This window comes from Lipotes vexillifer, unplaced genomic scaffold (assembly GCF_000442215.2).
Source record: "Lipotes vexillifer unplaced genomic scaffold, Lipotes_vexillifer_v1.1 scaffold4, whole genome shotgun sequence".
Classification (NCBI taxonomy): Eukaryota; Metazoa; Chordata; class Mammalia; order Artiodactyla; family Lipotidae; genus Lipotes; species Lipotes vexillifer.
Genome location: NW_006785876.1, coordinates 4803570 through 4817430, shown reverse-complemented (window position 1 = coordinate 4817430; position 13861 = coordinate 4803570). Strand labels below are relative to the sequence as shown.

The 13861-nt window shown below is 53.5% G+C and overlaps 1 protein-coding gene across 1 annotated transcript in view; it reads right to left on the bottom strand.

The window, feature by feature from the left end:
• The window catches only part of ABCC10 (ATP binding cassette subfamily C member 10), a 20009-nt gene that overhangs the window by 5410 nt on the left and 738 nt on the right, over window positions 1–13861 (bottom strand). Inside the window, exons 2-13 of the mRNA XM_007458260.1 lie at window positions 10319–11537; window positions 8951–9178; window positions 8155–8311; window positions 7817–7926; window positions 5689–5768; window positions 4889–5060; window positions 3398–3496; window positions 2789–2978; window positions 1974–2051; window positions 1620–1814; window positions 1029–1179; window positions 645–834 (exon numbers count right to left, since the gene is read on the bottom strand). Coding sequence (XP_007458322.1) covers window positions 645–834; window positions 1029–1179; window positions 1620–1814; window positions 1974–2051; window positions 2789–2978; window positions 3398–3496; window positions 4889–5060; window positions 5689–5768; window positions 7817–7926; window positions 8155–8311; window positions 8951–9178; window positions 10319–11537 — 2869 coding nt within the window. The remainder of the gene's footprint in view (window positions 1–644; window positions 835–1028; window positions 1180–1619; window positions 1815–1973; window positions 2052–2788; window positions 2979–3397; window positions 3497–4888; window positions 5061–5688; window positions 5769–7816; window positions 7927–8154; window positions 8312–8950; window positions 9179–10318; window positions 11538–13861) is intronic.

Sequence of the window (13861 nt, the reverse complement as noted above, 5' to 3'; positions counted from 1 at the left end):
GAGCGTCGTAATAATAACAACATCGTTAATAATAATTGTAATTGGGCACTTAGTATATGCCAGGCACTATCCTAAGCACTTTTGATGTACTGATTAATCCTCATAATGACCTATGGGGCAAGCAACAGACTATATATACACACAGCAACAGGGATGGCCCTTAGTAAAACTCTAAATAAAAACTGAGAAAAGGAACGTCATTTATGAAACTATGTGCACACAACACACAGTCGTTGTGCAAAAAGCCAAAAAGATACATATTAAACACACCTAGGATGGCTGCTTCTCAAGGAAAGGAGAGGAAATGAAAACAGGGCTTGCAGATCAATAAGAATGGATCAATACATAAAATTAAAAAGGGATCTCACATGAACTAAGGGGTGATTAACTCAGTCCTCTGCGCCAGAAGTAAATCTGAGAAAGATTCTCTTCTCCCCACTTTATAGATGAGAAAGCTATAGGCCTAAGTAATTGGGTTTGAACCCAGGCAGCTGCTCTGCTCTTGGCCTCTCCAGGTCTCAAGTGCTGCACCCATCTGTGAGGGGCTGTTTTCTCCTGAGGACCAGGAGGGGGGACGGGCCCCTGATGGAGCCCAGGTGCCGGGAAGGGCCCCCCATGCCACCCCCACCCTCCCATCCCCTCACCATGAGGACTCGACTCAGCAGGCGGTGGTGCAGGGTGGCGGCTGCTCGGAGGGTGCCCGCTGCAAAGAGCACTGCCCGGAGGAGGGTGCAGAGGGAGTTGACGCCAGCAATGGTCGCATACACGGTGAGGTAAAAACGGATGTCTGAGGAGCCATTGCGGGCAGCTTTGGGCAGTGGGAACACTGAGGTGCTGGGTGGTGGGGAGGGGGCTGTGGGTAACCAAAAGTGGGGCCACTCAGGGGTCCCTTCCCCACGGCCCCTCCCAACGCCACTGCTCCCCACCCTCCAGGAGACACAGGCCCTGGAACACCAGCCCCCCAACTCATTCCCCCCCTGGCAACGACTCTGAGAGCCCCAGGCCTGCTCCTGGCCCCAGCCACTCACTAGAGGCTTCCGGGGAAGAAGAGCAACTGGGCAGACAGCGGCCCTGCGGAGCCCAGGCTGGTGGGAGCCGGCGCCTCCTGGGAGCCATTCTTGGCTGCCTTCAGCTGAGCGATCCAGTGGGCGAGCCACCAGTCAGCCGAGTTCCTGGTTGCTGGGTGGGGATGGGAAGGAGAAAGCTGCCAGACAGCTCATCTTCTTCTTTCTATCCAGACAGCCCCTTCCTCTGCTCTCGACTCTGGTTTCTACCCTTCTCCCCAGCCGTCCCCACCTTATGTCCTCCCCAGTGTGCACTTCCTTCCTGGGCCCATCACCCTTCAACTCTGGGGACAGCGTGATCTTGAATCTGCAGAACGGGAGTCAGCCTTGGGGGCAGATCAGAAGAAGGCTACGGAGCATCCCCGCTCCCCCCGCCCCGCCCCGGCTCCCAGTCCCCGGGACCCTCAGAACTGGGGACATGTCTCTTGTCCCAGCTGTCGCCCACACATGGTGAGTGTCTGGACTTTGTAATGATTAGTACAAGGTGATGGACGTGATGGGGACCTAGGCGACAGGGCTGGGGGTGGGATGAAGGCCTACAGGGTTTACTCCTACCTTGCGTGAGGAGCAGAGAGAGGAGGATGGCGAGGGCCAGGCCCCAGCCCACGGCCCTCCAGTACGCACGGTACACGTGGAAGGCCACAGCGCCCTCCTTCTTGCTCTCTTCCTGCGGCAGGCGGCCAGACGTGCTCTCCTCCGGCTCCAGCCCCTCCTTTGTTTTCTCTGGGTTCTGTGCTGATTGGGCTGTGACTGTGAGAATCAGAGAGGTGGGCGGGGTGGGGGGGATTAAGCTTACAGGATGACAGTTGAAAACCTCAGTGTTTTCAGGGGCAGGCGAGCTTCCTAGAAACATCTCCCCACAAGTGTGGTGGTGAAGAGCAGGCTCTTTCCTCTCACCCGGGGCCGTACCTGGGTCAGACTCTTGTCCATCCTCGGCCCAGGCCTTGGGGGCAGCTTGTACCAATGGCAGGATCTCAGAAGGGGGCCCTGGAAGGCAGCAGGGGAGATTAGGAGGGGGCTCTTCTGGGTATCTTCTATGCCTTTCTAAACATGTGAGCCAATCCACCTCCCACGCTCTTTGGACCCCCTCCCTGACCTACCCTAGCAGGGCTGTGCCCTGGACTCGCAGACCCTGAGCAGGACCATCAAGTCCATCCCTCTGTGTCTGGAGTCCAATCAGCACAGACAGAAAAGGTTCACTCCTGGGAGGAGAGTCACGGCCGCCCGTGAGAACCCTGTCCAGAGGCGCCTCTCACTACCGCTGGGCTTTCTCCTCATGCTTCCTGGAACTCCTAACCCGCTGGTGGAGCCTCATCTGCCCCTGTTTCTCTCCAGTGAACATGCCAATGGTCATGTCCCTCTGGATAATAATCCATCAGAGTTTCTGTTTATGTGTTTTTAAATAAAATGATTGTTCTAAACCTGACTGCTTTCCTTTCTCCGAGGACATCAAACTGTTCTCTGAGATCCTGGGCCTCTAAGTTCCCAAAGCTCCCAGTCGCAAAGCCTGCGTCACAAAGCCACAGGCTCCTTTCCCTCCTGCTCTCTGTTCCTCACACCAGTTTTGTGAAGGCAGAACAGGGTCTCCCACTAGACAGAAGTATGATGGCGCCCAGATCACACACAGAGGGGGTGGCAGAGTCTGCACTTGACAATCCATCTGTCGCACCCGAGCAGATGGCTCCCTCGCTCAGCCAGGCTCCCACCCTGGTGGCCCACATTACCAGCCTGGATGAGGCGCCCAGCCTCCATCAGCAGCACCACGTCAGCCCTCTCCAGGTACTCGGTGCGGTGGGTGCACAGCAGCCGCGTGGTGTGGCTCAGCACTCCCAGGATGCACCTGTGCAGCAGGTGGTTGGCCACGTCCGCATCCACGGCGGCCAGAGGGTCATCGAGGAGATAGAGCTCCTTCTCCTAGGGAGAGGTGGGGGCACCATGGATACCAAGTCCTCTGGCCAGAACCCAGGCCTCTCCTAGGACGTGATCTTGAGGCCGTCCCGGAATACGGTTAAGAGGAACTCTGGGGCTACCCCTACAGCAGTAAAGAAGGTGGTGAGACCAGAGGGTGGACTTCCCTCCAGTTATGCAAGGCCAGTGCCCCACGGCCAGTGTTCAGCTTTGCTGGGTCCCAGTGCCTCAAGCCACATCATGCTTTTTAAAGAGCCTTTAATTCTGCCTTCAATCTACAAGAGGGGGATGGGATGGCCAAGGGACCAACACCTTAGGAGCATGCAGGGGGGAGGGAAGAAACTGGATGCCTATGAAAATATCCCCACATTGCCCCCTCCCCAGCCAAGCTTCCGAGGCTCCGGGCTCCCCCATCTTCAACTTACCTGGTAGACGGCACGAGCAAGGGCAATCCGGGCCCGCTGTCCTCCGCTGAGGGTCACACCCTTCTCCCCCACCTCTGTCTGGTCCCCAGCAGGCAGGATCTGACAGGACAGGCCCCGCAGTGTTGGTCAGCGAGCGCCCCAGTACTTTCCACCCCATTTCCTACCCCTCTGCAGGGAAGAGATGGCGGGGGTCAGAGAGCCAGGGAACTTGAGAAGACTGGACTTGAATTTGGGGTATGTGAGCCAGAGGGGACAAACCACAACTCCAACAATAAAGAGCATTTGTTGAACACGTTTTTCTTTTCTTTTTTTTTTTTTCTTGAGGAATTTTTAATAAGCTTTCCTTTTTTTGTTTTTTGTTTTTCTGGCTGCGCCACGCAGCATGCAGAATCTTAGGTCCCCGACCTGGGATCAAACCCGTGGCTCCTGCAGTGGAAGCGTGGAGTCTTAACAACTGCACCGCCAGGGAAGTCCCCTGTTGAACACTTTCTATGTGCTGAGCACATTACAGGCATCATCTCATCTGACCCCCACAGCAACCTTATGAAGTTGACGTTATTTCATTTTCACAGATGAGACCAAAGCTCAGAGTAAGTACCCTGCCCAAGGTCATTCCACAGCTAGTAAAGGGCAGGACACGAATGTAGATCCTTAACCACTCCGTCATACTCACTACCCTGCCTTTTTAACAGGCAAGGATGAAGATGGCCAAATCCAAAGTGAAACTTTCCTAGGTTTTTAGAGAAGGAAGGTATCCTGAGCCTTGGAAGAGGTACCCTGTGGCCTTGGGAGAGGTCTCCTTAGCTAAGGGGTCCCCATACCAGAGGAAGGACCTGTGGTCGACCAGATGGTGGCTCCCCTGAGGGAAAAGCTTTGTGATTAATTTCTTTTCTTAGTACCCAGAACAGTTCCCTGTACCCAGGAGACATCTGGGAAATGCCCGATGTAGAAACAAATGATAAGTGGACGTAAGATGCTCCACATGATTGGAGTCACAGGTCCTCCTTTCCAGGGAAGTTCCACATCTACCTGGACAGGGTTGTGCTGATGACAGTCCTGCAGGGGATATGGGGGTTGGGTGGGAAAGTCACAGGAGAAAGCTGGACTCTCATCCCCCTTAAATTTAGCATTCTGGATGTGGGGGGTCTGATGGGCTTGCCAGTCTTCTCTAGAATAACCTTGACTCTTCCAGTGGGAGGTGGGAGAAGGCCTCTTGAATCAGACCATTAGCCAGACCTACAGAGAGCTAAGCCTCATAGGAAACCCTCTCCTAGTCCCAGAGGCTGCAGGGTTCCCACGGCTGCTGTGTGGAACACCCAGTCTCCACCACCCCCGCAGGCCCTGTGCAGAAGCTGGACACTCTGGGAGGATCAAAGCCTGATGGCCACTCCTGGGTAAATGATGCCTGAGTACAAGCAACCCCTTCCCAGAGAAGCAAGTCTCTGACCTGTGGTGTTAGGGACGTGGGGAAGCGGGCGGCCAGGCACTCACACTGAGGTCATCGTTGAGGGCACAGGCTTCCAGCACTTCCTTGTACAGCTGGGCATCAAACGTCTTCCCAAAGAGGATGTTGTCTCGGATGGTGGCAAACTGGATCCAGGGTTCCTGGGTGGCCAGGCCAAAGCCTTTGGACAGCCTCCACACTGCCACCCGCCCACGCAGCCTGCAGAGAGCCAGGCCAGCAGTATGGGAGGCTGGCTCCCCGCTGGTCCCCCTCCTGCCCAGCCCCTGCCTCTCAGAAGCCTCTCCAGATTGCTGTCTTTTACACGGGGTCCCGCTCCATGTCACATGGCTCTCTAGATTGGCAGCCACTGAGGTCGAGGGATCCTAATGAGGCTGGAGGCTCACTCTGGACTGGGAAAGGAAGAAATCACTCTTTGGTTGCAGCCAAGCAGCTGTCATATGTCGATGTGCTCATAAGAGAGTGTGGCCACCACCCTGCACTCATTCATTCTCACCGTGAAATAAGAAGGCCCTCCCTCACACCTCTGCTCCTCTCTGGATCCCTCCCGTGCACAAGCGCACTTTCTGAAAGAGTAGCTGAGGCCGGCTGTTTCCATTTATTTCTTCACTCACTATTACAGCACTTCTAACACTCTGTGGTGATGGTTTTGAGAACCCACTTTCACTTCCTTCCCCTTTACAGACTGAAAACTCTCCCAAGAAAGGGACCATGTCTTGCTCATCCTGGCATCCTGTGGCCTCTAAAAAGGTGTCCACCATGTAGCAGGGGCCAGGAAAGTGCTGACAAAGGGCAGAGCTGAGGACACGGGGTGCTGGAAGTTGCTTACCTGTGCAGCTCTCCCGCGATGGCAGCCAGCAGTGAGCTCTTCCCACAGCCCACCTTCCCCACGATGCCCACCAGCATACCCTGCAAGGAAGCCACACAAGTGTCAGGTCTCCCTCCTGAGGCCCTGGGATAGCAATCATCCCATGGAGGCTTCTCTCTAGGCCCCAGTTAGCCTGGAGGGAAAGAATTCTCCACCCCACAGGCTGAGCTGTGCCTCAGTGACAGATGCTGTGTGGCCCCAGGGGAGTAGGGTGTTTTATTCTCCGCTCAGAGAAGCATCAGTTTCACTGTGTGAAGGGCCTTTGGAGAGCAGCAGTGTGCCAGAGAGCATGGGAGGAAAACTGCCCGAGAACTTCCAAGGAAAGCTCTGAGGCAGGCGACCCAGGATGGGGTGAGAGGGAGGAAGGACTCCAGGCTTTGAGGCCTGGATGCTGGGCTGGCTAACTCCACCTGCAACTAGATTTCTTTTTTTTTTTCTTTTTTATAATAAGTTGACTTATTTATTCTTGGCTGCGTTGGGTCTTCGTCGCTGTGCTTGCGCCTTCTCTAGTTGCGGTGAGAGGGGGCTACTCTTCGTTGTGCTGCGTGGGCTTCTCATTGCGGTGTCTTCTCTTGTTGCGGAGCACGGGCTCTCTAGGTATGCGGGCTTCAGTAGTTGTAGCTCGCAGGCTCAGTAGTTGTGGCTCACGGGCTGTAGAGAGCAGGCTCAGTAGTTGTGGCGCACGGGCTTAGTTGCTCCGCCACATGTGGGATATTCCTGGACCAGGACTCGAACCCGTGTCCCCTGCACTGGCAGGCAGATTCTTAACCACTGCGCCACCTGGGAAGTCCCTGCAGCTAGATTTCTAATAGCTCAGGGCAAAAATAATGTTTTGCACAGGTACCCATTTCTGTGATTTGCAGTTTAAAATTCTCTGTGCTCCCTTCCTTGCTTAGCTGTAACATACATTCATGGAGCTATCTCTTTGTACACAACGCAAAAAAATTCCTTCCGTAGAAACAGGTGGGGCTCCTAGCAGCTCTGTCTGTGATGTCCCACACTGCCAGCCAGGGTTAGCCTATCTTTGAGCGGACACCAGACCAACCTGAGACCCTTCCCTGGGAAGCCTCCCTCTTTCTGGCTGTGGCCTGTAAGTGGAAGGGCTCTCTGCAGGCCTGTCTTCTGCTCAGTGGAGAGCAGGTCCACAGAGAGAGAAGAATGAGGCAGATACAGAAAGAGAAGCAGACGGAAGGAGCTGCTCGGCGAGTCGAGGCCTGGCTCTGGGCTGCTGCTGAGATCTGCCCATGTGCTTGCCTGTGGATTCCGCAATTCATCTCTATATCCTTCTTACAAATTCTTGTTGGCTTAAGCTAGCTCCAGTGGGTTTCTATGACTTATATCCAAAAAAGCCCCAACTGACACATTAGTAAAATTCCTTTCACAAATTCCAGCCTTGTCTTGCCTGAACTAAGAGGGAAAACAAAACATTCAGCCCAAGCCAGAAACATGAGCCAAATGCGGCAGAGGCAGTTCAGGCTCCACTGGAGAACGCTGGGTTGAGCTGTGGGGCAAAGGGTTGGACATGGGTCAGGGGAGAGTGAAAACTCAGGACTCGGTGAAGAGGAGTTGCCGTCCTGCCAGGAATGTTCTTTCAAATGCTTCTTTGATGATGTATGCCAGGGTGTGAGTCACAGGGTGTGATTCCTTTTCACCAGGCTAAATAGAGGATTATCTATACCATTTTCAAAATCCTTCTGAGAAGGTGCTGCTGGGCCTCTCCTGGAGGTCCCTAGCCTGGGGAAGATGCTGGATAAGTTCTGGAGTCTGTTCTGAACTCAACAGTCCCTGAGGGACACGGAGAGAAAAATGCAATTGTTGGACTGGACTGGGTAGATGTGAATGGTCTGGTGACCAGGGAGAGATGTGACTGCTCTGAAGTGGCTGTGTGTTAGAAAACTGACATTCAGAGATAAGGTATCATCTCCTCTCCAATGAGAACCTGCTCACCAAAACCTCTCTGGTCCTTCCCTCAGTAATTAGAGCCACTGGGCCATCTTGCTATGATTGGCTCTGTCCTTGTTTATCAGTCACTGAGCTTGCATGTCCCTCGTCAGTCTGGGGTTTCTACTAGGGTGTCTGACCAACCAACCTTCCTCACTTCGAGGTGACTGATGAAGGTCTCCTGGCTGGTTCCAACTGGGTCCCAGGAGAAGAGGGCTTCATGTAGCTCCAAGGCTGTAGATGGCTCTGCTGGAGGATCTGGACAAGGAAGAAGCCACTCAGCTTGGGCTTCTAATCCACAATCTACCTGCCCAGGGCTAATTCAGCCTCAGTCTTGGTCTGAGGATTCTCCCCCAGGAAATAGCCACCTGCCCCGCCTAAATTCTGCTGCCTCTGGCTCCTCTTGGCAGCATCTGTGTACAGTAACCAAGGGGCTACAGTTCCCTCTTCCCCTGTGCCAGGTTCTGCCCTCCAGCTTCCCATTACCTGGGCTGTAGCAGGCCTGGGGGTTGTGGTTGGGAAGGTCGAGGAGACGCTGGATCCGGTCCAGGGACACTTTGGCCTCCAGGAGGCCACTGATCACCCAAGGGAAGTTGTTGAGGGGAAGAATAAGCATGTGCACCAGTGCCAGGGCTGTGAACACCTAAGTGGGGTCGAAGGTGTGGGGAAGGGTTGGAGCATCACCTGAAGCTTGGGAATTATCTGAAGGCCTGCTCTATGGGTGGCCCTGCAGACAGGTCTGTGGAGGGGAAAACAGGGCAGCAGCAAAACTGAGGAGTTAGCTGGACAATCTCGGGTTAGAGGTGGCAGAGGTGGCCAGCCCCAAAATCCCAGAAATTCCAGATACTCCTCCAGGGATCCAGGTTGCTCCCTGATAAGCACACACACCTAGCTCACTCTGAGACCTTCTCAGATTTCCAAGTAGCAGTATCACCTGGCTATACCCAGCACTGGATCCACCTTGCACTGGATCGTGAACTTTTCCTCCAAGGCCATCAGAATGAGGATAAGGGGACCTAACCAGAAGTAGGACAGGAAGAAGAGAGGAAAGAAAGGAATTCCTTCGCAGAGGGAAGGGTTATATATCCGAGGCCCCAGATGAAAGGTCCCTTCAGAGAATTTCTCCTTGGTTGGGAAAGGATAAGGCAGCCAGGGACCCTCCATCCCTCCTTCCCAGCCAGCACTGAGGGCCCCAGTCCACCCCTCACTCCACTGCAGTCTCCGTGCTGCTGCTTCTCTCCCATGCATTCCTACAGCTGTCCCCTCCCCTCCTGGTCCTCACCTTGGTGGCAGTGAGCTGGTGCCCCATGAGGACGTAGGTGATGAAGATGATGATGGAGATGACGACTGGCAGGGCAGCCCACAGGTACACACAGGCTGCATCCAGGTACTTGATGACCCAGAGTCGCCCCAGCTCTCGAGCTCGGCAGGCCTCTACACGGGCCCCCAGCGCCTGCTCCCACCCGAAGAACTTGATGACACGAATGCCACTCAGCAGCTCTGTCACGAGCTAGGGGTGGGGACAACAGAGCAGTACAAAGTGGAGACACTGCTCACGTGTGTTCTCCTCTGCTCAGTCTCCCCCAGGCTCCTGGCACAAGATGTCAAGTATTCTGAGCCCCCATATGCTCCAGCTGGGGGCAGGTTGGAGCTGGAATCCTCCCACCTTCCTAGATGAAGCGGTGGAAAGTAAAGGGGGGGTCGGGTGGTATGGGAACTATTCCTATAGGAGTATACAGGTGTAGGAGGGCACACCACAGCCCAGAGTCAGGCAGATGACAGGGCCAGGCAAGATGGCCAAGGGCCAGAGGAACTCCTTGAATCCTAACATTCAAACATCCCCAGCCTGCAAGCCAGGGAGGCACTGGGAGCCTTCCCAGGTGGGCCTGGAGACTAGTCAATAGCTGTCATGGGTAGGGGAAAAGGCCTCATACCATAACCAGCTTTCAGAGGCACCCCCCTCCCCATTAGCACTCGGAGCTATTCCAGTAAGAGGTTGACAACTACGCTATATGGACCCCTAAGCCCACCATCCCCTCTGGAAAGGTACTACAATCACTGCACAACCCAGAGCGACTCAGCCAGACCCTCACACCTAGAGTTGTGGCCCAGGCAGGAGAGAGACCTACTCCTTTCCCCACAGCCCACCCCTAAGAGGCAGCTGGGGTTCTCCTAGGCCACTTCACATGCGGTTGTGGGGTGCTCTGTGCCTGAGATGAGGAGGTGGGAGACTGGGTCCTGGCTCTAACACTAAAATCCCATTTGGCCCCAGACAGGTTACTTCCTCCCTCCTAGGGTTGCTCTTAGGGCTGCATGAGCTAATACTATAATATTACTAACAGGCTACACTTACTTAGTGCTTACTTTGTGACTGGCACTTGCCAAGCAGTATCTCATACGATCCTCCAACTATGTTATGAGGCAAGCTATTATTATCTCGTTTCACAGATGAGGAAACGGAGTCCCAAAGAGGTTAAGTGACTTGTCTGAAGTGATTAAACTAGTAAGTGGTAGAGTTGGGATGTGAACCCATGTCTGTCTTTCTCCAGTCTGAGCTCTCATTTTCTAGATCACACTCACTCTCTCAGGCACAGTGCATGGGAGGACCTGGGGACTCTGGATGACTGAGGGACCCCAAACGGCCCCTCACCTTAACCCGCGCATCCTTGTGCTGTAGCATCTCCTGGTTGCTGGCCATGATTCGGGTGGCAATCACTTTGTTGACGGGAACCAGCAGCAGTGCCAGGATCAGACCACCCACGAAGGCCACATCCACCTGCTGGTGCAGCAGGTAGAGGGTAATGGCCAGCTGCAGGGGCAGGCCCCAGGCCTCATGGAAGCTCCCAGCAAAGTTGAGCAGCCGCTCAGAGTCGGTGCCTAGTAGGTTCAGGATCTCCCCAGTGGGAGGGCGTCTGGGCCCCAGCTGTAAAGCCTTTCGGTACAGGATGTTCAGCACAGCCCCCCGTGCCTGAAGTGTCACCTTCCGCACCTCATACCCATACTGATTCTGCAGCACGGCGCCCAGAACGGCCCCACCGGCCAGCCCCAGGGCATAGAGCAGGCCATTGCTTAGTGGCTCCTGCCCCTCCTCCAGGAAGCCCACCAGTAGGGACAGTAGCAAGGGTCCTGAGAATCCCAGCATGGTCCCCACCAGCTTCAGCAGTCCAAGTGCCAGGTAGCGCTGCCCCAAGGCCCCATACAGGGCCCTCCACATTCGGGTCCCCTCCTGCCATTGTGCCTGGAAGACACGGGCTAGGTAGGCTGGGTGCAGCTTGTCGGGGAGGTGGCAAGTGTCCTGGGGCTGCCGGAGCTCTCCACGGGCCCCACGGGCCAGCAATGGTGCCAGCCAGGCATAGGAAATGCGTGATAGCCAGCTCTCCCCATCTTCAGCTACCTCAGGTTCCTGTCCCTCAGAGAGAAGGGGCTCCTGGGCCCAGGGTTCCTGTGGCCGCCCAGGGACTGCCCAGCCCAGTCCATAAGCCAAGAGTGCAGCCAACTGCAGGATGAGAAGGCATAGGCGGGAGAGGGGCCCTGGGAGAAGTGGAGGCAGAAGTGTGCCTCGCTGGCAGTGCCACAGCAGGGTCAGCACTAGGGCTGGGGCTGGCAGGAAGGCAGTCAGAGTCAAGGCCAAGGGCCCCCGGGAGCGGCCATGAGGGGAGTGAGCCAACACCCACAGGGCCAGGCTGTGGCTGATCCAGGCCACAGCTGCCACACCTCCAGCCAGCACCTCTAGCCCTATGGGCCCTGGGCCTGCCCCTGGTGGCAAAACGACTGGAAAGAGGTCTAGCAGTGGAAAAATGGAGAGCAGGAAGGAGGCTGCAAGTCGGACCCGCCAGCCAGGACTGCAGCGTGGGATGTAACCTGAATTCCTGGGGACAAAGGGGAAAAGAGAAAAGGAGGCATATCGCGGCTGACTCAGGGCCCAGACATACCTCCAGTAACTCACTTACCTAGAGGGAATCAACTCCCTTTCCTGCCTGTATACCTTATTTCCATCCCATTTTACTCTGGAACTCAGGGTCTTTTCTCCCAGGAAATCTTCCTGGATTAACCTAACCCATTTTTCTAATCTACCTATACCATTTCTCGTCATTCTTTTGCCACAGAAATAAAAAATTCTGAGTTAAGGTTGTACGGAACATGAAGACCCTAATTACAAAAAAACCCCAAAAAACAAACCAAAAAAAATCCCAAAACCTGAATTTTCTTACAGATAACAACCAAGAGATGAGTTTTCATTTTTACAAAAGTATCTACATAAAATAACCCTTAAATTCATCCGAAGCACTATTAGATGGATAAAAATGTGACTTACATACGGCTTCTATACACTAACACTATAGCCTAAATTTTCTGAAGCCTCAGAATATTCTACTGTTTCTCCAATGGTTGTAGAAGATGCTGTGGATCATTTTTGTGACTCCATTAGCTGAAGAAAAACCTCTTTTCAGTTTTCTTTGTATCATCTTGGCTTGCAAAAAACGTTTTTAATAAACAAAAGGGTTATCTGCCTGCACTAAAAATCAAGTACAGGGGGCCTTCCCTGGTGGTGCAGTGGTTAAGAATCCACCTGCCCATGCAGGGGACACGGGTTTGAGCCCTGCTCTGGGAAGATCCCACATGCCGCGGAGCAACTAAGCCCGTGTACCACAACTACTGAGCCTGTGTTCTAGAGCCCGCGAGCCACAACTACTGAGCCTGCGTGCCACAACTACTGAAGCCCGCGCGCCTAGAGCCTGTGCTCCGCGACAAGAGAAGCCACTGCAATGAGAAGCCCGCGCACCACAACAAAGAGTAGCCCTCGCTCGCCGCAATTAGAGAAAGCCTGCGCACAGCAATGAAGACCCAATGCAGCCAATAATTAATTAATTAATAATTTTTTAAAAACTCAAGTGCAGGAAAACACACCAGCAACAGTACACATCAGAACACCTTGAAGGTTCATGTAAGAAGAGGTTCATATAAAAACATATAAATCTGTATTCCCTTTGTCGTTGGTAGGGCTGGGTTACTGAAAATTTTAATTGTAGGTTAAAATGTTTTGGGTTTATTTTTTAAAAATTCAGTAATCACAGTTATATGGAGGGGTTTATATTCAGATAAAAGTCAACCTTTAATAATTCTTTTTTCTAACATGTGGGGACAGAAGAACATTGTGAGCCCTTGGAGGCTGGTACACTGGCTCCAAGCTGGCCATTAACCAGTCTTAGGAACTCAGGCAAGACTCTTTCCTTCTCTGCATCTCATTTTCCTCATCAGCACAGTGAGCAGTGAGGAGTGTGGACCCAAAGCCCTCTGAGGTCCTTTCCTGTCTGAGATTCTGGATCTCTCTAAACCTTTTCAGCAACTTGCAAAAATCTGTTAAATGAAGTGAGATAACCACAATTTCTGTGGAGTACATGTTGGGTCTTTCTTGCCTTCTCCTTACACTGTGAGTTCCCAAAGGACTAGGCCAACTTTTTTTTTTTTCGGTACTCGGGCCTCTCACTGCTGTGGCCTCTCCCATTGCGGAGCACAGGCTCCGGATGCGCAGGCTCAGCGGCCATGGCTCATGGGCCCAGCCGCTCCGCAGCATGTGGGATCCTCCCGGACTGGGGCACGAACCCATGTCCCCTGCATCAGCAGGCGGACTCTCAACCACTGCGCCACCAGGGAAGCCCTAGGCAACTTTTAAAAGATACTCCTCTGAGCACAGATAATCCTTCTGAGTTAGTGTCACTCTGTGCTGACTGACTAACCCTCTCCAGACTTTTGTCTCTGCATAAGAGACAAATCAGGATTCCTCCCAGACCAAGCAATTCTGAAGCCTCTCCTACACAAGGAAGGGATTCATCATCTTCTAACTCATCTTAGGTAAGGACATAGTCTGTCCATTAGACTAGGGACTCCCAAAGACAGACCAGACATTCCTCCTGCCTTATCAGTAGCCAGAGTGAGATTAACTTTAGCCATATCTAGACATACAGGAACTAAGTACAAAATCAAGGTGAGTTTAGCACCTACACCTTACAGCCCCAAATTCAGGAAGGATTAAGGTTCTGATTTTGCTCTTCTCTTCTACCGACTGCTTCCTCTCCAACGAGTACATATGCTTTTCTTAGCCTAGAAACACTGAGGTTTCCTAGATGGAAGTGGTGAGAAACTGGCCCAACTCCTTCAGCACACGTTAACCTTTTTTTTTTTTTTTTTTTTT